This window comes from Misgurnus anguillicaudatus, unplaced genomic scaffold (assembly GCF_027580225.2).
Source record: "Misgurnus anguillicaudatus unplaced genomic scaffold, ASM2758022v2 HiC_scaffold_28, whole genome shotgun sequence".
Classification (NCBI taxonomy): Eukaryota; Metazoa; Chordata; class Actinopteri; order Cypriniformes; family Cobitidae; genus Misgurnus; species Misgurnus anguillicaudatus.
Genome location: NW_027395278.1, coordinates 6,508,616 through 6,531,952, shown reverse-complemented (window position 1 = coordinate 6,531,952; position 23,337 = coordinate 6,508,616). Strand labels below are relative to the sequence as shown.

The 23,337-nt window shown below is 39.0% G+C and overlaps 1 protein-coding gene across 4 annotated transcripts in view; it reads right to left on the bottom strand.

The window, feature by feature from the left end:
- Positions 1 to 10,871: 10,871 nt before the first annotated feature.
- The window catches only part of LOC129417557 (kinesin-like protein KIF26A), a 106,990-nt gene continuing 94,524 nt past the window's right edge, over positions 10,872 to 23,337 (bottom strand). For all 4 annotated transcript variants that reach the window (XM_055172314.2, XM_055172315.2, XM_055172316.2 and 1 more), the window contains 6 exons: positions 20,014 to 20,173; positions 19,260 to 19,422; positions 15,763 to 19,102; positions 15,140 to 15,330; positions 13,562 to 13,709; positions 10,872 to 13,406 (listed from right to left, as the gene is read on the bottom strand). In XM_055172314.2, the coding sequence (XP_055028289.2) occupies positions 13,228 to 13,406; positions 13,562 to 13,709; positions 15,140 to 15,330; positions 15,763 to 19,102; positions 19,260 to 19,422; positions 20,014 to 20,173 (4,181 nt within the window). In that variant the 3' untranslated portion in view covers positions 10,872 to 13,227. The remainder of the gene's footprint in view (positions 13,407 to 13,561; positions 13,710 to 15,139; positions 15,331 to 15,762; positions 19,103 to 19,259; positions 19,423 to 20,013; positions 20,174 to 23,337) is intronic.

The following is a 23,337-nucleotide window of genomic DNA, read 5'->3' as shown; positions in this document are numbered from 1 at the left end:
TTTTTAAGTGTGGATTTAGGAACCACAGACAGAAGTGCATTGCAATAGTCAATGTGGGAAATCACAAAAGTATTAATAAGCCTTTCAGTCACTGAAAGAGATAACATAAAGTGGAGTCTAGCAAAATTTCTGAGATAATAAAAATTAGTTTATAATAATTAGTACAGTGTACCGAACATAAGGGTCAAAAGACAAACTTAAATCAAAAATTTCTCCTAGATTTTTTATTTGGTTTGTACTTCCAGAAAAGAGCCATTTACATTTAAAAAATAGTGAACCAGCTTTAGAAAACTGATGATGGGTGCCAGTAAGCAAGACCTCTGTTTTATCACTATTGAGACCTAAAAAGTTTTGTGACATCCATGTTTTTATTTTAGAAATATGCTGTGTTAAAAAAGGAAGGTAAAATTTTTGATTAGGCTTAGAGGGAATATAATTCTGAGTATTTTCTGCATAAAAGTGATAATAAAGCCCAAGTGATCTTAAAAGCAATCCAAGTGGAAATATGTAAATTCTAAAAAGTAAGGGGCCTAAGAATGAACCTTGAGGAACACCCGTAAAGACAAAGCCAGACACAGACCTGAATCCACTCATGCAGTACATACAAACTGTTAACAGTCAGAAAGGTATGAACTAAACAATGTTAAAACAGCTCTAGAAACACCAAAGACAGTTTCCAGACGCCTGAGTAACAGATTGTGATTGGCAGTGTCAAAAGTGGCACTAAGATCCAGGAGGATCAGAATAGAAAGAGAACCAGAATCTAAGGCTAATAACAGATCATTGGTGACCTTGACCAAGGCTGTCTCAGTACTATGAGATTTTCTAAATCCAGATTATTTACTGTAAAATGACTGTGTAGCTGCAACGCCACAAGACGTTCCAGAATTTTTACAAGAAAAGGAAGATTTGAAATAGGATGAAAATTGTTTAAGTTATCCAAATCAATATTAGGTTTTTTGGAACAGGTGTTACAGCAGCAGTTTTCAGTGCTGCTGGTACAACACCAGTATGCAGGGAATCGTTTACAACAGCAGTGCACAATGAATCCAAACAAGATTTAAACAAGCTTGTAGGAGGGGGAACAAGTAAGCAAGTTTTGACTTTAACAGTATACGTGATACCTCCCTAGTGAGCAGCTCAGAGTCAATTTAAGAAAAGGTAGAAAGGGATGTGCCAGAGAAAGTAGATGAGCATAATGTAGAAGAGGAAACAGGTGCAGAATGAATAAGTTTATAAACGTTGTCAATTTTAGAAAATCATTACACAACTGATTTAAGACGGGTAAAGAAGTGCAACATTAACTTTTAGAAGTCTGTTTATAGTATAAAAGAGATGTCTAGGATAACTTTGATTGCTGTCTAAAATCTGAGAATAATAAGCGGATCATGCAGACTCAATTTCAGCTCTATATTCCCCCAAGTTGTCTTTCCATGACTGTTTAAATACATTCAGAGTCACGCCACTTGCGCTCCAGTTTACGCCAAGCTGCCATCTTAGAGCGCAGGTCATCAGTATACCAAGGGGAAGGGAGCAAAATGATCCAAATTAGATGTAAGAACAGTGTTCAATTATAAAATCTTATCTTCAAGAGGAGCCAACTGAAGATCCCTAAGATTTAATTTGTGGGGTTAGCAGTTTGTACAATAGTAACTGAGATGACTGTGTAGGCAAGAACATATACATATCTAGTTTGTTTGGCTTGTATTATCCAGATTTATTCCATGCTATGTTCACACTTGCATATTGTCCTTTCAAAACCTTGTAACTCCATGTTTTGTGATTTTACATTTTTTGTCATAAATCATTATTATAAGTCACCATGTCTGCCTGTTGGTTTTGTAAATATTTAACCAATAAAAAACATTACAAAGTGCTTGTCAACTTATACAACACAATAGGGCTTTTCACACTGCACCTAAAGGCGCTCTAAGCGAATCTGTGTGACTTTACTTTTTGTTGATGTTTGAACTGTTTTCAAACAAACGGAGCGTACCAAACTCCTCTCCCTTCCTTCCGTGCTTTCATGAACGCGCACAACCCTCACCCCCAAATCCTTCTTGTCGTTTATTGGCTGGAACACTTTGTTATGTTTCGTGATGGTAGGTTTGGCCACTTTGGTTTTATTGCAGTTTGTGGAGCCTGGGCTGTCTACAGAGATCGCAGTTTTTTACATTTTGATCAGCGGACAGGCAGCAAGCAGATAGTGAGGAGATGTTTGCTGTATGTAACAAAAATTGTTTTATGGTCTAAAATGCGTGAATTTGCTTAGAGCACCTTTAACCCTGGGTTTGAAAGCAGGGTTATCTCTGAAATTAACCCAGGGTTATGAAACCCTGCCCCGAAGCAGGGTTAGCACCACATTGCTGTGCCAAACGCATGCAGTGGGAAACGAAGTGGGGTTAGAATGTTCTGACTCGATGCTAGCAACGGACAGCCAATCAGAAACTGAGGTACACGTACCACCTGTGTACAGAAAAAAATCTGAATTGGAGTACACTGTAAAAAAAATTTAATTAAAAAATTTAAACCGTAGATTTAAATTTATGTTTTTTACTGGCAACATTTTGTTCAAAGTTAAATGAACATTAAACATTTACAAGTCTTTGTCTTTACAGAGTAAAACTAAAAAAACAGCATCAAGCAAAACATTCTGAACAAAATCTGAAGCAAAAAAAAGAAAAAGGTTGATGATGATTTCTGGTTCCCAGAATGCTTTGCATGAGGCTGTTATTGTATAGTTTTATTCTGTAAAGATAAAGACTTGTTAATATTTAACATTTATTTAACTTTGAACAAACTCTTGCCAGTAAATAACATAAATTTTATCTATTTTAATTCAGTCCGTTTGACATCGCTTTTTATCCAATCATGACTGTTTATAACACAAATATGCAAATAAAAATTTTAACCCAGGGATTAGGAATGTACAGTGTGAAACGTCAGATTATGAATACCCAGGTTTATCTCTTAACCCTTGGATAAGAATGAACAGTGTGAAACATTAACCCAGGATTCCATTAACCTAGGGTTTAGAATAACCCAGAATAACTTTGGTTTGCTTTAGGTCTTCTGACATTTCCTTGAACTCCATCTCATCACATTGCCATCACGTTCCATCCCCTGCAGGAGAGTCTGAAGGTTCTCATTTCAACGTCTGATAAAATGGCCCTTAAAGACCAAAGACCCCACAGTGTAGCACATCTCTCCATATAGAGACTCTGCAGTGTCTCTTTTTTTGTCTTGTTTTTTTATGATGATAGAGCGCAGAAGCTATGGCCCTCACCCAATACTGAGTTGTCTTTGTGAGAGCTGGAAGGGTTTGAAGTGGTTAGACATACACACACCAGGTACTGGCTGGATACCAGAGGACTTTGCTACATGAGTTAATAATGCATGAGCAAGAACAGATAAAACAGAAAATCTGACACAAATATGACACATAAGATTTCTGCTATCTTGAGGCTGCTATCATCCAGTACCCTTCCAAATATACTGTAAATTGAAGGAAATTTTGTCTTTACAGTTTTGTGTGTCAGGGGGTCAGGTTTCACTTACATTTTACCAAATGTCACCACAATGATTACATTAGCTCTACCAGGTGAGATGGTATAATCGGTAGAGGAATAATACATGAAATCACAATATACATGAAATCCGCTTCACCGTTGAATGGTTTGTATGTAAAAGGTTTTCTGTAAGATTTGTTTAGGTTTTAGCCCAAAATGGTATATATGTAATGTTAATTTAATGTGTATGGTTGACAGGCTGGCATATGGATATGTATGTGCATGAGAGATCTTCAAGGAGTAGTTCATACAGATATTAATATTCTGTTATTTTTTTCTCAATATCGTTCCAAACCATTGTTACTCTATAAATACTGTGAGTATGAATACTTTTGAATGTGTGAGTAAAAATACTTTTGGGCCCTTTTAATTTGTTTTATGAAAGTAGAAAGACAACCCAGGAAAGTTATGCCTTTGGCAGACACTTTTATCCAAAGCAACTTACCATTCATTCAATCAGTTTTTTATCAATACGTGCGTGTGTTTCCTGGGTTCGAACCTATGGCTTTTGTGTTACTAATGGAAGATTCTACCTGTACATATAGTGATATAGCATATTTTGCAGTAAAGGTAGAGAAACACCTGTAATGGTGGCCAGTTTGTCGCAGTCAGTCAAAATGTATTTAGTTTAATATAACGCCAAACCTATACAACTTTCTATATTCCATGAAACACATTTACATACAATGGTTACTGTCATGTTTGACATCAGTTACAGCAAACATCATTAATTCTCACATTGGTCACATTACTGATGTCAAACCGGGAGCGGCACATCTTGAAGCAGCATATTTGACTACATATACGCAAATGAGATTTAAATCCAGTCAGTCTGCAAAATTGCTACCTTAGCAATAACATTCTGCACCAACTCTTCTAGTTTTGAAGCATGCCAGGATGAATAGTCTGAAGATTTAAATTTCAAAACAACATTTTACATTTGGAAGATTTTAGCACTCAAATCATATAAACAGCTGCTTTAAATAATTGTATAATAATCATTATAAAAAAATAATAAAATTATTATATAAATAATAAATAAAATAATAATAATACTTTTTTATTTTAAACTATTCATTTAAAGCATTCAATAGTTTTTGTGGTAAAATGTCCACATGACCTAACAACTCTATGGTGATATGCCAGTAATAACAAGCACAAGAAAACTGAAACAGTATCCTAGATTAGATTGTTTGTACATTTTAACGTTGTTGTTTGAGTGATTTGGCGCACTTTCCTGCTGTCAAAAAGCACTCAAGGCCCACTAGACTAAAGGCAACAAATGTGATTAGTGATACAGTGACCAGCTGCTGCAATACAATAGCCAAATCATTACTGCAGCTTTCAATGGAATGAAGACAGAACGGGAGAGGGAATTATAGGACCAGAGAGACTTCACCATATGCATTGTGTAAATGGCTGATTACATGACCTGCTAGTGTTAACATACTTCATAGTTTGGTTAAAGACCTGTGTTTTATTTTAATAACGGCCCTGTGGGCAGTGTGTTGCATGCAGGGTGTTTAAGAAATATCTTTACAATTGCAGCTGCTGTGTTTGTATTATGTTCCTAGTATGCAAATTTTCTGTATATGCATAAAACGTGCAGATAAAATATTGCACTATGTTGCCAACTTTACAACAGATTTTATTGCATGTAATGCCATCACATATTACAATATGCTCAAATTTAGTTTTGAACGAACCAGAAGTATTATGAAGTAGGTATTCTAACATCACTTTTATGACTTATTATTTGATTGCTAAGTTTTAATACATTTGTACACATAATTATAGTTTAATTTCAAATGCTCAATAAACATACAAGCTTATGCATTGAGGAATACAATAAAGTTTACCACTGCACTGTTTTCATGTAAACAATATGAAGCATATACCGTGCAGTGTTCAAGTAGTATTCAGGCTGAACATTTTTATATGTGTGTGTGGTTACAACCAATCAAATAGACTATTCGTGTGTGAAATTCTGAGCAGGTGGCAGCGCTACAGGATGACAAGGTGGCAGGATTATGGTTTTGTGTGTGTTTTTGTAAGAATGTGTGCTGTGATGGTTTGCTCGAACAGTTCACCACCGTCTAAATTTTTCTCTACCACCTGTGGATTGCTGACATATTCCTCATTCCTTATACAGTTTTCTGTCTTGCTGTTTATAAATTCAACTACATTTTCTTTGACTAGAATGACTGTTATGCTAGCTCAACTTTCAATTTTATTTGTTTTACTAGCAGCTCAACATTGGATGAAATTACACCCGCATGTGTATTTAAACTGCACAGACAAAATATTTACCTTTTAAAGGCATGATAGATATTAATGTAACTAAACATGTTCTGGCAGCTACACTGTTTCAAGCACTGATTTATGTTCACCTTTTTAGCCTTCTGTTTGGCCTTGACATTTACCATATTTAAAAAGCTCCTAAAGGCATTTCATAATAACATCGATGTAAATATAGAATATAACACAAGTGGTCTTAATTTACAAACAAAACGGATGAAGGATGCTTTGCTCATACTGTATGAAGATTTATATTGAATATATTTAGACACCAAGTATCTCTGCTGGTCATTCACGCTGGTTTGCAATGTGGCACAATAATTTGTCCAGTCGGCTAAGCAATACCTCATGAAAAAGGCATAAAACTACGGTGACCACCTGCTAATAAGCCCAAGGGGTACAAGGGGTATGTTTCTGAGGGACATTGTGGGACACTCCCTGGCGCTGCGGTGCACCCAACCCACGGGCAGACTTATTGATAGTGGTTTATCCATTTCTAGCACATACCACATTACATTGCAAAAAATGATTTTCAAGAAAAAAAATCTTAGTATTTTTGTCTTGTTTTCAGTAAAAATATCAAAAAATTCTTATATAAAGATGCTTTTATTGATGAACAAAACGACCCATTAACAATAAGTCTAGTTTTTAGACTAAAAATATTGAATTTAAGTGATTTTGTGCAGAAAACAAGCAAAAAAAATCTGCCAATGGGGTAAGCAAAAAAAAACCTTAAACATTTCAATTCAAGAAAATTTAGTTTACCCCATTGGCTGATTTTTTTGCTTGTTTTATGCACAAAATCACTTAAATTTTATATTTTTGGTCTAAAAACCAGACTTATTTTCTTGGGTCGTTTTGCTCATCAAGAAAAAGCATCTTAATTTAAGAATTTTTTTGATATTTTTACTGAAAACAAGGCAAATATATTAAGAATTGTTTTTCTTGAAAATAATTTTTTTTCAGTGTACACGGCATATTAATAATGCCCTATAATGTTTGTTCCAGATTTACTAAACAGGGCAAGTTAGCATGAGAGCACATTTTGGGAGTGGATGGGATGGGTGTGGAAATTTACAGACAAGGCGCACGTTAAAAAACACAGCCGCAGAAATCTCATTTCCATAATGACCAACACAATGTACCAATTATAGTGTAGAGTTTAAATAATGGCGCAAACTTAGTAGCGCAAACCTTTGTAAATCGTGCTGTGTCATGTTTTTTAAATAAAACAAATAATAAATATAGCTGCAAGCAGCAATGGCGGGCCCTCGCACGTTTATTTTCCGCTACACGGTGCCTCCGAGAAAACGATGCACGGTGGGCAAGTGCATCAAGTGGGTAAATATCAGTGGACTATTTAATGTTGTTTCTGAGCCATTTGGGGACTGTAGGTAAAAGAAACCCCACATTTTAGACAAACAGGGGCACTAGTGAGCCACTTAAGAGACACGCCTATGTCTGACCTTTTTGTCAACACTTAACAGCCGAAAACTCTGATGTGTGTGCCAAATTTAAAGTTCAACTAAGCACGCCAAGAGCCTTAAACATGCCTGAAATTAAAGTAAAGTTTGACGCATTGCCATGGGAACAGCGTTCGAGATGTCAAAAATTCCTTCGCAATTTATCATCTACAATGTCTCGGCATCATCTTGACCACTTCTGGTGTCAATCGCATGAATCCCATACGAGGAGTATTTAAAGGTTCACAGCATGTAACTGTCAGCCTTAAATATGTGTAAAAATGAAAGTAAAGTTTGATGCATTGCCATGGGAACAGCGTTCGAGATATCAAAAATCCCTTCGCAATTTATCATCTACAATGTCTATGCATCATGTTGACCACTTCTCGTGTAAATCGCATGAAAATCCTAGAAGGAGTATTTAAAAGTTAACTGTATGGAACTGAAAGGCTTAAATATGCCTTTAAAATGAAAGTAAAGTTTGACGCGTTGCCATGGGAACAGCGTTTGAGATATCAAAGATCGCAATTTATCATCTACAATGTCTCGGCATCATGGTGACCACTTTTGGTGTCAATCGCATGAAAATCCTAGGAGGAGTATTTAAAAGAACATTGCATGGAACTTTCAAAAAAATCCAGCTTTGTGACTGACACACTTCCTGGCGCCTGCTGGTGGCGCTATACCCGGGAGTCACAATAGGCACATCGATGCGATCGGAATCTTCAGACGAACAAACACCCCGCGTGTCATTACAATAAGATATTTTTTGCCTTAGATATTAGACACTTACTGTTTCTCTGATTTCGCCACAACTTTGTCGGCTCGCCATGGCAGAACCGTTCGAGATATCAAAAATCCCTTCGCAATTTAGCAAGTCCAATGTCTCGACATCATGTTCACCACTTTTGGTGTCAATCGCATGCATCCTCTAGGAGGAGTATTCAAAAGTTCAACGCATGCATTTTTTAAACAATCCAAAATAGCTGACTTCCTGTTGGGCGGAGCTTAAATGTTAGAGGGCGAAAGTTGTTCGGGTCGATGAGATCTATATGCGTACCAAATCTCGTACATGTGCGTACATATTTGCACGATCTGTGCATCAATGTTTTTTTTTGCATTACAGGGGGCGCTACAGAGCCCCCGTGCCACGCCCGCGTTCCAGCCTTTGCCCGTTCGCAATGACGGACGACTCTGACGTCTGTGCCAAATTTCAAGAGTTTTCGAGTATGTTAAGGCACCCAAAATGCCCAAAAGTGTTAAAAAAAATAAAAAAAATAAAAAATAAAAAAAAATATAGCTGCAAGCAGCGATGGCGGGCCCTCGCACGTATTTTTACCGCTACACGGTGCCTCCGAGAAAACGATGCACGGTGGGCAAGTGCATCAAGTGGGTAAATATCGGTGGACTATTTATGTTGTTACTGACCCAATTAGGGACTGTAGGTAAAAAAAAACCCACATTTTGGACAAACGGGGGCACTAGTAAGCAACTTAAGAGGCACACCTATGTCTGACCTGTTTGTCAACACTTAACAGTTGACAACTCTGATGTGTGTGCCAAATTTGAAGTTAATTTAAGCATGCCAAGAGGCTTAAATATTCCTGAAATAATAGTAAACTTTGATGCATTGCCATGGCAACAGCGTTCGAGATGTCAAAAATCCCTTCGCAATTTATCATCTACAATGTCTCAGCACCATGTTGACCACGTTTGGTGTCAATCGCATGAATATCCTAGAAGAAGTATTGAAAAGTTCACTGCATGCAACTGAAGGGCTTAAATATGCCTTTAAAATCAAAGTAAAGTTTGACGCGTTGCCATGAGAACAGCGTTTGAGATATCAAAAATCCTTTCGCAATTTATCATCTACAATGTCTCAGCATCATGTTGACCACTTCTGGAGTCAAGCACATCAATTTCCTGGAAGTAGTATTTAAAAGTTCACTGCATACAACTGTAAGGCTTAAATGTGCCTTTAAAATGAAAGTAAAGTTTGACGCATTGCCATGGGAACAACGTTCGAGATATCAAAAATCCCTTCGCAATTTATCATCTACAATGTCTCTTCATCATGTTGACCACTTTTGGTGTCAATCGCATAAACATTCTAGGAGGAGTATTTAAAAGAACATCACATGGAACTGTCAAAAAAATCAACCTTTGTGACTGCAACACTTCCTGGCGCCTGGTGGTGGCGCTATACCCGAGACTTACAATAGGCACATCGATGCGATCGGAATATTCAGACGAACAAACACCCCGCGTGTCATCACTATAAGACATTTTTTGCCTTAGATATTAGACACTTCCTGTTTCTCTGATTTCGCCACAACTTTGTCGCCTCGCCATGACAGAACCGTTCGAGATATCAAAAATCCCTTCGCAATTTAGCAAGTACAATGTCTCGACATCATGATCACCACGTTTGGTGTCAATCCCATGTATTCCCTCGGAGGAGTATTCAAAAGTTCACCGCATGCATTTTTTAAACAATCCAAAATGGCCGACTTCCTGTTGGGCGGAGCTAAAAGGTTAGAGTGGGAAAGTTGTTCAGGTCGATGAGATCTATGTGTGTACCAACTTTCGTACATGTGCGTACATGTTTGCCCGATCTGCGCACTCCTGTTTGTTTTTGCATTACAGGGGGCGCTACAGAGCCCCCGTGCCACGCCCGTGTTCCAGCCTTTGGCTTTCGGCGATCACGGACGACTCTGATGTCTGTGCCAAATTTCAAGAGTTTTCGAGTATGTTAAGGCCCCCAAAAATCCCAAAAGTGTTGAAAAAAATAATAAAAAAAAAAAAAAAAAAAATAATAAAAATAATAATCCGAGCAAAAACAATAGGGCTTCGCACCTTTCGGTGCAGGCCATTCTGGCCTGCTCCTCGGTGCTCGGGCCCTAATAAAAAAAAAACAATAAATTCGAGCAAAACCAATAGGGCTTCGCACCTTTCGGTGCAGGCCATTCTGGCCTGCTCCTCGGTGCTCGGGCCCTAATAATATTTAAATTTTGGGTATGAAAGGGAAACTCTTACAAATGCATATGCAGTAAGGTCCATCGCAAAAAAAAAAAAACTCCACAGTAACAGATCCCGACAGTAGATTTTTAACTGCAAAAGAGGCGTTTGTGCTGGCGTAAGCTGCTAGTAAATATGACCCTTAAATCATACCTACAGTTTATGTACCAAGCAAAAACTGGTAACTTAATGTACTTAATATGCATTTGGGCTTAGGTTTAGGGATAGATTTGGTAAAAAGACAAAGCGTTTAGAGTAAAGTGACAATATATTTGTAGCAACTGCTGCTTATAATGATCTACTATTCAAAAAACTTTATTAATATGCTATTATCAATATACTCGAACAACAACAAACAAATTCGCAACACACTGGCAACCATTTAACATTTACATTTGTGTGCAGGTTTTTATTCAAAGCAACTTACAGTGCATAAAAAGGTATGCATTTATCTATAAGTATGTATGAAAATATTAGCTTAATACTCCTGACATATAGTTAAAAAGAGAAAAGCAGAGACAAATTTTAGAATTACATATTTATTCACAAGAAAAACAGTGTTATCCCAAGCTGCCATAATGTACATTTATACAGAGGGTCAGAAATTCTTTACAAAACAAAAAAAGTTAGAAAATATTTTAATATGAAACATGACTCACATATACATTGTCAGCTTTCGTTCAAAAAAGGTTTGGTGTCAGATAAATCCATGTTCATAAAGTATAGTGAATGCCAGCATTATCATTCAAAACATTCAAATCAATTGAAGTCTAGAAAAAAATACAAATCTCATGCAGCATCTTGAAAACGGGCCTGAGAGTGTTTATAAAGGTAAATGAATCCAAGAAATGTTTTTGATGTCAGCAACAAAAACAGCTTAAATGTTAAATGGTATCTAACGGTGATTCGAAGTCTTACTTTGACAGACAAGAAACATGAAAGCCGTTTGGCAGCTATATGTTAACGCACTGACACATCCATAATGCTTGCAAATTCTGTCATGGCATTTTTGACATCGTTGAAATGCGAGCTGTGTACAGCATTTAAACAAGACATTGATCACCTAATCCTGAAATTGTGAGAAAGGCCGGCACGTAAAACAATCATTTGTGCTAAATGCTTTCTATTGCATTTTTGAGGTTGTTTGTTTAAGACCACAATTGCATGAATGCATAGGACTAAGGCGTGGATCTATATCCATTTATAACAAACAGTAGTGTCATTACCTGAACCATTCATGGTTTTCATGTTTAGCGACATGGATCTACTGTCAGTTAAGATTATTAACCTTCCCTTAGTCTATAATGTATTTTAATATGATAGTTCACCCAAAAATGGGTGTAACTCTTATCCATTTCGTTCCAAACTGTTATGACAGATTTTCTTCTTTGGAACATAAGAGATGTTGGATTTTAAAGACTCAAAGCCTCACTCACCATTAACTTTCATTATATGGAAAAATATGCAATGGAAGTGAATAGTGACAGAGGCCGTCAGTCCTTGACATCCAACTTAACATCCCTTTTGTGTTCCATGGAAGAAAGACATACAGGTGAACTGTCCTTTCAATTGCATTAAATATGCCATTAAAGTAGCCGCAATTTGTTCAATCTTATCAATTTTTTAATTTACTTTGAAGTCACTCTTTGACTGGGTATTTAGAGACTGACTGACTCTTTTCTGTACCGCACAAATGTCACCTCACCCCACATTAATCATGCACCAAGCTCTTTAACGTTTTAATTACATAGTGTCCAGAGAGAGAAAGAGAGAGCTAGACATGTCAGGATACACTGATGAATGCCCTTTGCCAAAGTGTCTATTTAAAGTAAACAAGAAGCTCAATCTGCATTTTAATCTCACTATGACACATCCATTATAGGCATAACAATGGCAATGCTACACAACATGGATGTGTTCATCCTATTAGGACCAATAACGAGATTTTACATTCCTGAAATTTATTGGTTGATCATTCAGTTGTACATAAATGTACATTCAATGTGGCTGAGCACCTTGTAGGCAAATGTAGTACCAATTCAAATAATCATATATTATTATCACAGCAAGTGTTGTTATCAGTAAAAATCAATGGTTATATGCATCCAGCTTGGAAAATTCAAGGCAACCAATCAAAATGAGATTTGTTTTTATGAAAGCTGGTTTGCGTCACATACGACTGTCAATTTTTTCAGTGACTTTTTAATGGTTTGTACAAAAAAAGATCCTTTATTCGCAAAGTAGAAAAACACTTAGTAAACAGAAATAGAACATAAGGCTCAAATGGTTTAATAACAATATGCGGACAGGTGATTAGACAGGAGGCAAAGTGTGGAAAATCAGCTTATTGCTCTCCTTTCGCAACCAAAATCATATTTTACACACTGCATGATCATATAAATACAATATATAATACAACAAAATAATAAAAATATATATGGTTCGGTTTGGGTATGCTGGTCATAGCACCTGTAGAAAAAATAATGATTGACAAACAATCTAAAAAACAGTCATATGAAAAAGGCACTTTTTGGTGTGGTTGAATAACTCTTCGGTAAATGAGAATGATTTTTTTCTTTCCTCAGTTTGGGAAACACATCAGAGCTTGTTCGCTTTCCATTTCTACAAGTCAATACCGTATGTTTTTATGAGGCACTGCATATATAAACCAGAACTGTTTCACTTCCCCACTAAGGTAACCAGTTCGTACTTCATGCAGACTTCCGTGTCCTATTGTTAAGATCTTGCTTTGTTCCGTTTTCGTGTTCTCAGAATCGTCTGACAGGCTGCTACATTTCACTATCCTTCTTTCAGACATCCAGGGTCCTGTCTTACTCCATCTCACCATCTTGCTATCCATCAATCACCACATCCTGCTCTTATACCTCCACCTCACGCGGACCTTCCTGCACATTAGATGCTACTCGGATATCAAAGCAGGTCACCATCATGATGCGTGACTTGCATAGGTTGACGCAATACTCCAGTTCAGCCGTGACCTGCTCCAATCCCTCCAGGTACTCCTGCGACTCCTGATCCAAATCCTGATCCACCTCAACTGTGTGCAACAAGTAATAAATAAACAGTAGACGTATTATGTTAAATGCACTTCAGTTATAAAGCAAATGTTACATTTGGCTTTTTAAAGCAGTAACTTCTTTTAGGTACAAAAAGACACACTTGACAGGGAATTTAAATATATAATGTACTTACACTCATCTATCCACTTGCTGGGGTCCATCATTAGTCTAGACTTGGTGTCCTCAAGTTCCTCTTTCAGAGTCTTATGCTTTGTTTTGAGATCTTTGATCTGCTGCTGTCGTTTCTCAAGAACCTTCAATTTACTGTTAAAGTACAGGCCCTGTGGACAGAAGATAGACATGATTTTGGTTAAAAATCGCAATTACACACCACAGATTTTGCTTGGAAGACAGAGGGGAATGTTTTTGACATTTTTACTAACAATACTTTTCCACATTTGTTTACGCACTAGAATGCAGATCATTCAAAACCAATTTAATCTGCCCACACAGGAACCACAAGGTGCAGAACTAGAATGGTTCGGTGACTGCTGAGTATTGTAATGGAAGATTAAGTTTCCTCTCATGGTTGTATGCTAGAGTTTGAATGACAGATTTATTCGACCTAGTCACGTCTACGCCAAAAATAATAATTGTACCGTCTCAACATCCTGAACTGACTGCTGAAACAAAGAGGGAAATAATGTCAGAATAACAATAAAAGATTCACAGCATGCATGCACTCTAATTATTCCAATCAAAGGCATGGTCCAATGCTACACCAACATGCATCACAACACGCCTGGGAAAATCATCCTGTGCAATAATGCAGAAAGTGCAAGATAGAATGTAAATCTTGAGCCACAGTTTTTCACAATTTTCTTAATAACTCTGAAATGCATATTCCCTTAACAAATCATTACTAGGTGCTTTTTTAAAGCATAAGAAGGGCAAAATGAACACTACACTGCATTTTGCCATGTCCGAGCCCAAGTGAACCGCGCCCAAGCCCACCACTGCAAGCGGGCCATGGCGCGATTAAAGGCGGAGTGCACAATGTTTGAAAGCCAATGTTGACATTTGAAATCACCTAAACAAACACGCCCCTACCCCAATAGAATCTGGACCACCTTTTGATAGACCCGGCCCACACATACGCAACCCCGGCAAGGATGTCGGTTAGTAGACACGCCCCTTACTGGTGACTGGCTACACCAGTGTGTTTTGGTAGTCGGCCCGACTCCCTTTTCCAAAGCATTTTTTCAAACATTGTGCCCTCCGCCTTTAACCAAACTACGCCTGGGCCAGTTCGGAGAAATCACACTAATCAAACAAACCAGGCTTTGCGGTTAAATGTGCTCATGATTTGGTTTGGATAATGTGAGTGCACCCTTTAAAAAAACACAGTTATTAAAAATGTACAGATGCAATTATTTACAGACACATTATCTTATCATTATCTTTAAACTTTTTAATAAGAAGCAGGGCCAAAAAGATTAAATTAACCTGGATCAAAGCAAATCTTTAGAGAGATAAATCCAAAAAAAAATACGGTCTGTGAGATTTCTGCTATCAAATGCGGAAACATGCCTTCAGATTGATTTTAAAAACACCAGTCATGACAAATTGTTGTAAATCAATCCTCAATTCAGGAAAATTTCCTCTAAAAAAATCTTGAATTGCAAATGTATATCAAGCATATTTTGCATTGCCATGAGGACAGACTCAGTTTAAAAAAGTCACCCATTTATCAAAGAGAGCTCATACTAACCTCGTCTGCCTTTTCCTGTCTTCGACGCTGAAGCCGTTCCACGTCATCAATCTCATACACCTTGATCTCAAAAGGCTCTTTCAATTGTCCAGACATAGGAGGAAGGTCCACCCATTGGCCTGTGGTCCCAGCCTTACCCAGGGATGAAGTGTCTGGCAAGGGAGCTGGGATGAGACGTCGCCTCTGGAGACCTTGCATATTGAGAAACAAAACAAAAAGAAATCAATTTAAAAAAGAAGGATGGGAAAGCAAACTGTGTCATTTAGATGATAGTACCTAAAGGACTGAACAAATATCAATGGACATTCTGTGTTTCGCATTTTTGTTTCACAAGTATGGGATGCAGATTTTTATAGAATTTTATGTCAAAGCCTCCTGCCTGAATTGCATTTTAAGGTATATGTAGCATGCACCCTAAAATAAATATGAATGTGAAGCTATGCTATATCACTCTTAGGTACCCATACAGTATATACATTAAACATAAACACACTAAATTTCCACGAGAAAGTAGTATTAGAGTAAGTATTGGAATTGCTTATGCATAATGTACGTAGTGCAAAATCAATATTACCACATTATAAGACATGTTGACTTTGTCAACAACAGAAGGTGGTACTCACCATTTGACCTTTTCTTGGGTGTTTTACAGCTCCTTGTGCGACCAGTAGAGGACATTCCACTCTCACTCATAGAGTCTTGGGCTGAAGAGGCACTGCAAGTAGCCTCACTGTCACGGATCATGCTCTCATAACCACTGCTTCCACCACTGTGGTAAAACAGTGCTGTTCGGCCCATGGCAGGGGGCAACTCTCCACTTAAGACACTACTGTTATCACTTCCATGCCCACTGCTGTAACGTTGAGGTCTTCTGGGGGCTGTAATTTTACTATATGGAGATGGAAGAATGGGAATGGGGGTATGCTTATCTTCATTGAGGTTTGCTCCACTGTCATTGCCACTGTCTGAATCACCTGATCCTCTTGGGTGTTTCCCAGAAGGATTGGCTGTTGCCAACTCAGTAACACGACTATTTGCTGCCCACATTGCTTGCTTGGTACCCATAATAGTTCCTCTTGTCAATTTATTATTACCTCCTACCGCTGCCCTAGGTAATGCAGTCTTTCCTGAAGGTGGGAGGTTGGCATTCCTTGATGCAGGTGAAGCAAGAGACTTAGTTGATGAGTTTAGCGCTTTGGAGTTGCTTGCAGACAATGAACGAGTTTTGTTTGCATTAACAGGTATTGGTCTTGCATTAAGGCTGCCTTTGACAAGCCCAGATTTTACAGTGGTCACAGGGTTTATACAAGGAGGTGGAGAGGTAGCAATTGGGGAGGATGTGGCAACAGGTGATCCAAACCTACTGACTGATTTGCTTGACTTGCTGTTAAGACTAGTTCCACTGTTCTCCCTACTAAGAGCAGGTTTAGACCCCAAAGATGAAAAACTGTCACATCTCTCCAAAGATATCTGGCTTCCATAAAGCAGTCCTGTTTCACCTCTAGTTCCTCTAGTCTTGAGACTACAGGTTGCTTTTATCAAACTATTTTCTGACTTTAGGTTAGATGCTCTTAAACTATTTGAATCACCTTTACAGAGAGGATCAATGTCATCCTCAGAACCTGTAGCCCTTGGTGCTAAAGACTTTCCTGCATCATAAGCAGACTTCAAGGCACTTGGGGGAAACAGGGATCGATTCTTTTGATCCAAACTGGATTTACGAATTGGAGGGGGAGGAGGTGATACATTGGCAAGTTTTGACATAGTCTCCTCCTGCTTGTTGGTCCTTCCACTTTTCCCTAAAGAAGAGCACTTTAAATTGCCCATCGATAAATTAATATCTTGAGCAACTTTGACATCATTCGATGTATGAATTACTGGGACAGTCCCAAGTGTTGTTGCTCCTCGTCTGAGCTGTGGCATTTTGCTGGGGAACTCAATCTTTCTGCTGTTACTGGATTTTTCGCATCCATCCACCACCCTTTGAGATGGAATTGACCCCAGTGCCTTGGGCATTCGAGGTACACTGCTGTTGATTGTGCCTGCTTTTCTAGCAGGAATTCCACTCACTCCATTTTTACCCAGTTTGGACAAAGAACTTGAATTAGAGGTTATTGAAGACTCCAATGGGCTATCGGTTCGATGCCATGGATTATCTGGTATGCAGTCTTGCTTAGGTGGCTCACGTCTCCAATTACTACTAGAGCTGCTTCCACTAATGCTGCTACTCTGGGTTATGGACGAGGTAGGTTTTAATTTCCTGGAAAGACTACACTGAACAAGTTGAGAGTCTTGAAAGCACTGGGGACCAGATAAATGAATGGTATTTGCCTTTGCCAGTTTTGGCAAACATTTGGCAGATACTTTTGGGGCATCTGGAGAGGATGGGCACCTGCTAAGGGATAGCTTACTTGATGTAGCACTGTCACTGTCCAACTCTGAGATGCTACAGCCACTATCATTCAAAGAGTTCTTGGGTTCCTTCTGGGGCCTGTTTTGGAATATGCTTGGAGATTCAAAGTGAAACTCACTCTCTGGGCCTATAAAAGTACCATGAGGGAAGAAGACCTCTGATGACTGAGCACCTTCACTCTCCAGGGTGCAGACACTTACTTCACTGAGCCATGAGGTGATAGAAGAACCACAGCTCCCCAGTGAAGCAATTGCTTTCTCCTGCGGTGGTGCCACAATTTTACTGTTTGCCTCTGAGGTACCAAGATTGCATGTATAGGCATCAAATTCATCATTGATACTGCTAATGATGCTTACAGGTCGTGATCCTGAAGCAAGTGCCTGTAAAGAACAGTCACTATTGAAACTAACAATACTAGAGGGCCTTCCATTGTCCACAATACTGCCAATAGACAACTCTTCCACAAGAGTAAATACAAGCTCATCCTCGCCATTTAATTCCACTGGCTGCTGAAGGGTCACAGTTGTCCTTAATATGTCCTTATCCATGCATTTCTCCCTAAGGTTTGACCTTAGCTCCATTGGAGTCCTAGGATTAAGATGATTGACCCTCACAGATAGGTTTATATTTGAATCACTTCTTTTTTGATGGCTCATTCCAATTGGTGGTATCCTTGTGGTAGACTTTTCTTCTGCTTCACTACTGACCTTGACAAAGTCTCTCTGTTGTGGTGGTGGGGGAGCTGGCTTGGGTAACTGTTTTTTATTAAAAAATACTTTTTCCCTAACCACAGGCTCTGAATTTTGGGATGCTATTGATTTACTTTGTTTTTCTGGAGTGCATTGGAGAGCTACATTGTCCGGCAGTTGCTGCTTCTCCCCATCTGCACTTGTCCTACACACAAACTCAGACATGTCTCTCTGATCTTTGTCTGTCATGGTAGCACTTTGCCACTTGGAATGTTCTAATTTGGATTTGTGTTTTGGACTGCCAGGCAACTTACTAGCTACAGATATTGATTGTATGGATATGTTTTCCTGTGTTGATGAAGATGCTTTGGTTTGAGCCTTGGGAGAAGCTGAAATTGAACTAGAAGAGTCTTCTTTCAATGTGTCTGCACTACGCTCCAATTTAGGACTTGCAGAATTTCCTCCGGATTCTCCAACAAATGCTGTAGGTTCCTCACTTCCATCAATACATTCCAATCGCTCCTGAAGCTCAGCAAAGGTGTTGCATTTGAAGAGATCACGGTCAACTGGCCCTTCTTTCCCTCGTTGTCTACGGTTAAGTGAAGGTATGATAGGAACAAAGGCTGGAGGACCTTCGTTGTCACTGAGCTCTCGATCAGAGAGGGCAGCTCCACCAGGGCCAACGTAAATGACAGTGTCGCATGATTGCTCGCTGCTTGAAGAATAGTCTGGATCACTAAGCATTAACGGGAGATCTGGGTCAAGGGCCACAGTTCGAGGATGGAAGGGACGCAAGTGTGGTGGTCGACGAATCCTTCCTTCATCACAGGAACTCTCTCCTCCAGAAGAACTGGATGCATACTACACACAAAGACAAAGACTCAGTCAAACAAATATGAAAAGGGTCTTCTTCATTATTCTTGCATGTATTTGAAAGAAATGTACACTACAGGCATCACTACAAGTTAGAAATTGTTAATAGTTAAGTGCTGATTTTCTATTTATTTAAATAGATAACCTTTGATTTCTTTTTCCTCATGCGATGAATTCGAGAGGCCAATTGAATGGTGGTGAGAGAATCTGTATAATTGGCAGGGGAGTCAGAAATGTGGGCAATCATGGTTGTCCTACAGTTGATGTTCCCAAGGGAGTCTCGCAGTAACATTGTAAGCTTGCTATCCCTGAAAAAACACATTACCAAATACATTTTTATTGTCAGCGTAATAGATTGTCAGCAGAAAGTAGGCTGTACTGAGAAAGCCAAGCCATAAAATGTTTCCTAGAAGCACATAATCGCAGAAAGTTTACACTGTATACTCCTGACATTGTATTTAATCACAAAAATGTCTATTTTGCAATACTGCACAATCCGCACATTGGCAGGTTCTAAAATGCTAAAGAAATATGTATCTGCAATGTTGTAGGCATCAGTCTCTTTTAAAGCATTTTTACATCCACATGCAGGATTCATCTATGAGCTCAGCAAAACGTAGATAAACAGCAGTGCATCAGGCGAAAAATAAACCTGTCAACACAAGCTCACAAGTACGAGCTTGTTGCTGGCAGCTTTGATTTTGTGCCCAAATCCTTTTGTTACATCTTCTATGGAAACACAATAAACCTCAGGCAGATAGTTACAGAATTGTCATGCACATGACACTTATGCTAAACATAAAATAAATATTTTTACTAAAGACACTAGTTAAATAACTACTTGGTTTTACAAATCTAATAGATTAAAAAAATGATTCTTAGATAATGTGCTTTATTACCTGTATGGAACGTGTTTGGCTCCATTGGCCAGTGCCAGTATGACATTGCCTAACGCCGTGAGAGACAGACACAGTCCTCCTCCTCCATCCCTGCTTTTACTCAGGACTTTCTCACAGCTTCCCAGATCAATCAGATGCAATCTGCTCCTTCCACCAGACACTGAAAGAACAATATACACCAGTAAGTATGTGATCCTGTGCCACAACATTCAAAGTTTTCCAAAAAGTACCATTAACATGTACATCAAAGATCAAACAAACTTGTGCTAGCAAATAAATAATATAATGAAATGCTTAGTAATATAAAAACTGATCAAATAAAATGTTGCAGCCATGAAAACATGAAAAAACTGTAACTGGTAAAGCACAATTAAACCTCCTCCTAGCATAAAATTACTCACAATAAAGTTTAATTCCGAAGTTTCACGCTTCTGAGCAAAACAAACACGAGCAAATAAAATAAAGCACAGCCGACCCAACCGAATCACCTCAGTGAAGATAATGCCTCGTTCATGTAAGATACTTTCGGTTTAACCAACCATGCAACAGAAGTTACAAATACAATGACAACCCCACTCATTATGATCTTACTGACAGTTTGAGATGTTGCCAGTGCGGTTAAAAGCATGCTGCTGACACTCCCACACTGAGGTAGTGTCGGGTAAAATAAGGAGAAGCAAACTCAAAGACATTAATAAACACCCCCGGAGATGACCTGCAGCTGACAAGGCTGTGTGATTTATTCATGAGTAAGTTACACAGCGCGCTATGATTCAAACCTAGAACAACCTGGCCTAGATAAAAAACCTATATTCATACTATGCTCAGTAGAAGACATAAATGCACACGCGGGTCTGGACTAATACCCAATAATGTGTTGTCACTCTGTGCCTATGGATAAAACAGACCACTGTCATTAATCCATGACAAAGCTGCGTCAGAAATATACCAGACAAAAGGTTAATCTCAAGGTTAAACCTCAAGGCGTTTTCAGCTGCATTTAAAAGTTTTGGTGTGTCCAGCCCCTAATAGACTTTATTGGACCCCAACAGTTTACAGTTTAAATTCAGTTTAAAATTGCAGTTTCAACGCAACTTCAAGGGACTCTGAACAATCCCAAATGAGGCATAAGAGGTCTTATCTGGCAAAACTATTGTCATTTTCGGAGAGAAAAATAAAAAATATGTACTTTTAAACTTCTTGTCTTGCACCAGCCATGTGGTGTGACACGCAAGCGCGACTTTACATAATGCGTCATCATGTCAAAAGGTCACGCATGACGTATGCGAAACTTACCCAGTGTTTACTAGGGGTGGAACGGTACATGTATTCGTTTCGAACCGAATCGGTACGGGGGTCACGGTTCGGTGCGTGAATTTAAACGGAGAATACATGGTATGAAAATAAAAAAAACTTGCGTGCAAAATAATTAATGTAATGCGGAACTACTGTTAGATCCGCGGGTTCTTTATGGACAGCTCATCTGTTGCCCCGCTTTGAAGCTCTGAAGCTCTGATTGGCGCCGATGCAGCCGAGCTCCGCCTATGTATGCGCTCTATCAGAGACCGTCTACATTCTGGCACTCTGCAGTTTTTTGTAGGGTCCGCCGGTCCAGTCAGTTAATGAGCAGCGATAGCGAGGATGGCAAGTGGTGTTCCACAAGAGTTAGACGCTCCGCCAGCCTCTTTAAGATCGCAAGTTTGGCAAAACTCCAGTTTTCCAGTCAGTTACAATAGTACAGGCGAGAGAGTGGTGGAAAAGATGAGGACTTTGCGTCGGCGTTGTTCAGCAGTTGTTAGGTATGTGAGTGGAAATACATCTAATCAGGGCTCTCAAGTCTCACGCATTCACCTTGACACACACACATTTCAGTCAGTTCACACGACTTTGTATTTCTCACGCTGAGAAGTAGGAGATAAATTGTCCTGCAAATATACAATTAATGGACGAGGCGCAGTTCTGTCGAGTTCAGCTGCTTTTTTAAAGTGTGCTGTGCTCAACTTTACGCAGCGCCATCAGCGTCAGAGTACCGCAAGAAATCTTGCGGAGGAGGCTGATTTCAAATCGCTCTCGCGTTACTCTGATGTCATCCACTTGTCGTTTCTTGCAGCGCCTCGTGAAGTCGTACACACCTATTTATTCATCCTACAAGCCTATTTTTTTGTTCTTTAGTACATTAATATGAAATAAGACCAAAATGTAATTTTAAAATGTATTTAGGTAACACTTGTAATACATTTGAACCCATATTTGTATGAAAGATGAGTACAAGATTACTTAAAGTGGTATACATTTTTGAAATACAAGATAGTATGTTAAATGCATTTCAGTTCATATTCATGACATCTCAAAATAACACTGATAAGGACACCTATGTTTTTAAGATTATCTTAAGTACTAAAAAAATGCCTTCTTCATTTTTGTTTTGCTTCTCCCTCCATTGTACCGAAAGTGAATCGAACCGTGGTGCCTGAACCGAGGTACGAACCGAACCGGGACTTCTGTGTACCGTTCCACCCCTAGTGTTTACAAGTGTGCACTCTAAAAACGACTGGGTTATTTTTTACCCATAATGGGTAAATATTGGACAGAACACATGCTGGGTTAAAAATGACCCCATGCTGGATTAAAAATGACCCAATTTAGGGTTGTTGTTATGCAACCATGGTTTATAATAACCCAGCAGTTGGGTTAAAACAACCCAGCAATGGGTCAATTTTAACCCAGCGGTGTGTTCTGTCCTATATTCACCCAACATACGTAAAAAATAACGCAGCCATTTTTACTGTGGGTTCAGACCAGATGCGTTTAAGGGCGCACTCACATTATCCAAACCAAACCATGCCCCAGCGCGATTTTCACCCCTCCCTACTCCCCCAGGTGCACACACTCACACTGTACTTTTTATCGATCCGAGTCCGGGCGCATTTTCGTCATTAAGATGCAATTGTTTTGAAAAAAGCAGGAAGTAAAGCTCTCTCTTAACACTGGAACTCACGTAATGAAAAGTCTGTGTTTTTTATTTGGAGTTGTTTGGTGCGCGATTACAGACAGCCCTCTCACATGTCATCCTTTTGAATCGCGCTCAGGCGCGATTGTGCTCAAACCACAACCTTCCGCGCCTGAGCCCAAGTGAACTGTGCTCCGGCCCACCTTTGCAACCCGTCCGTGGCGCGATTAACCAATCCGCGCCCGGGCGAGGAACAGAGCGATCACACTAGTCAAACAAACCAGGCTTTGGGGATCAACGCGCCCGAGAGCGGTTTGGATAGTGTGAGTGCGCCCTAAGGGGTCAAATTCGCATCTACCGCACGTAAATTGGAC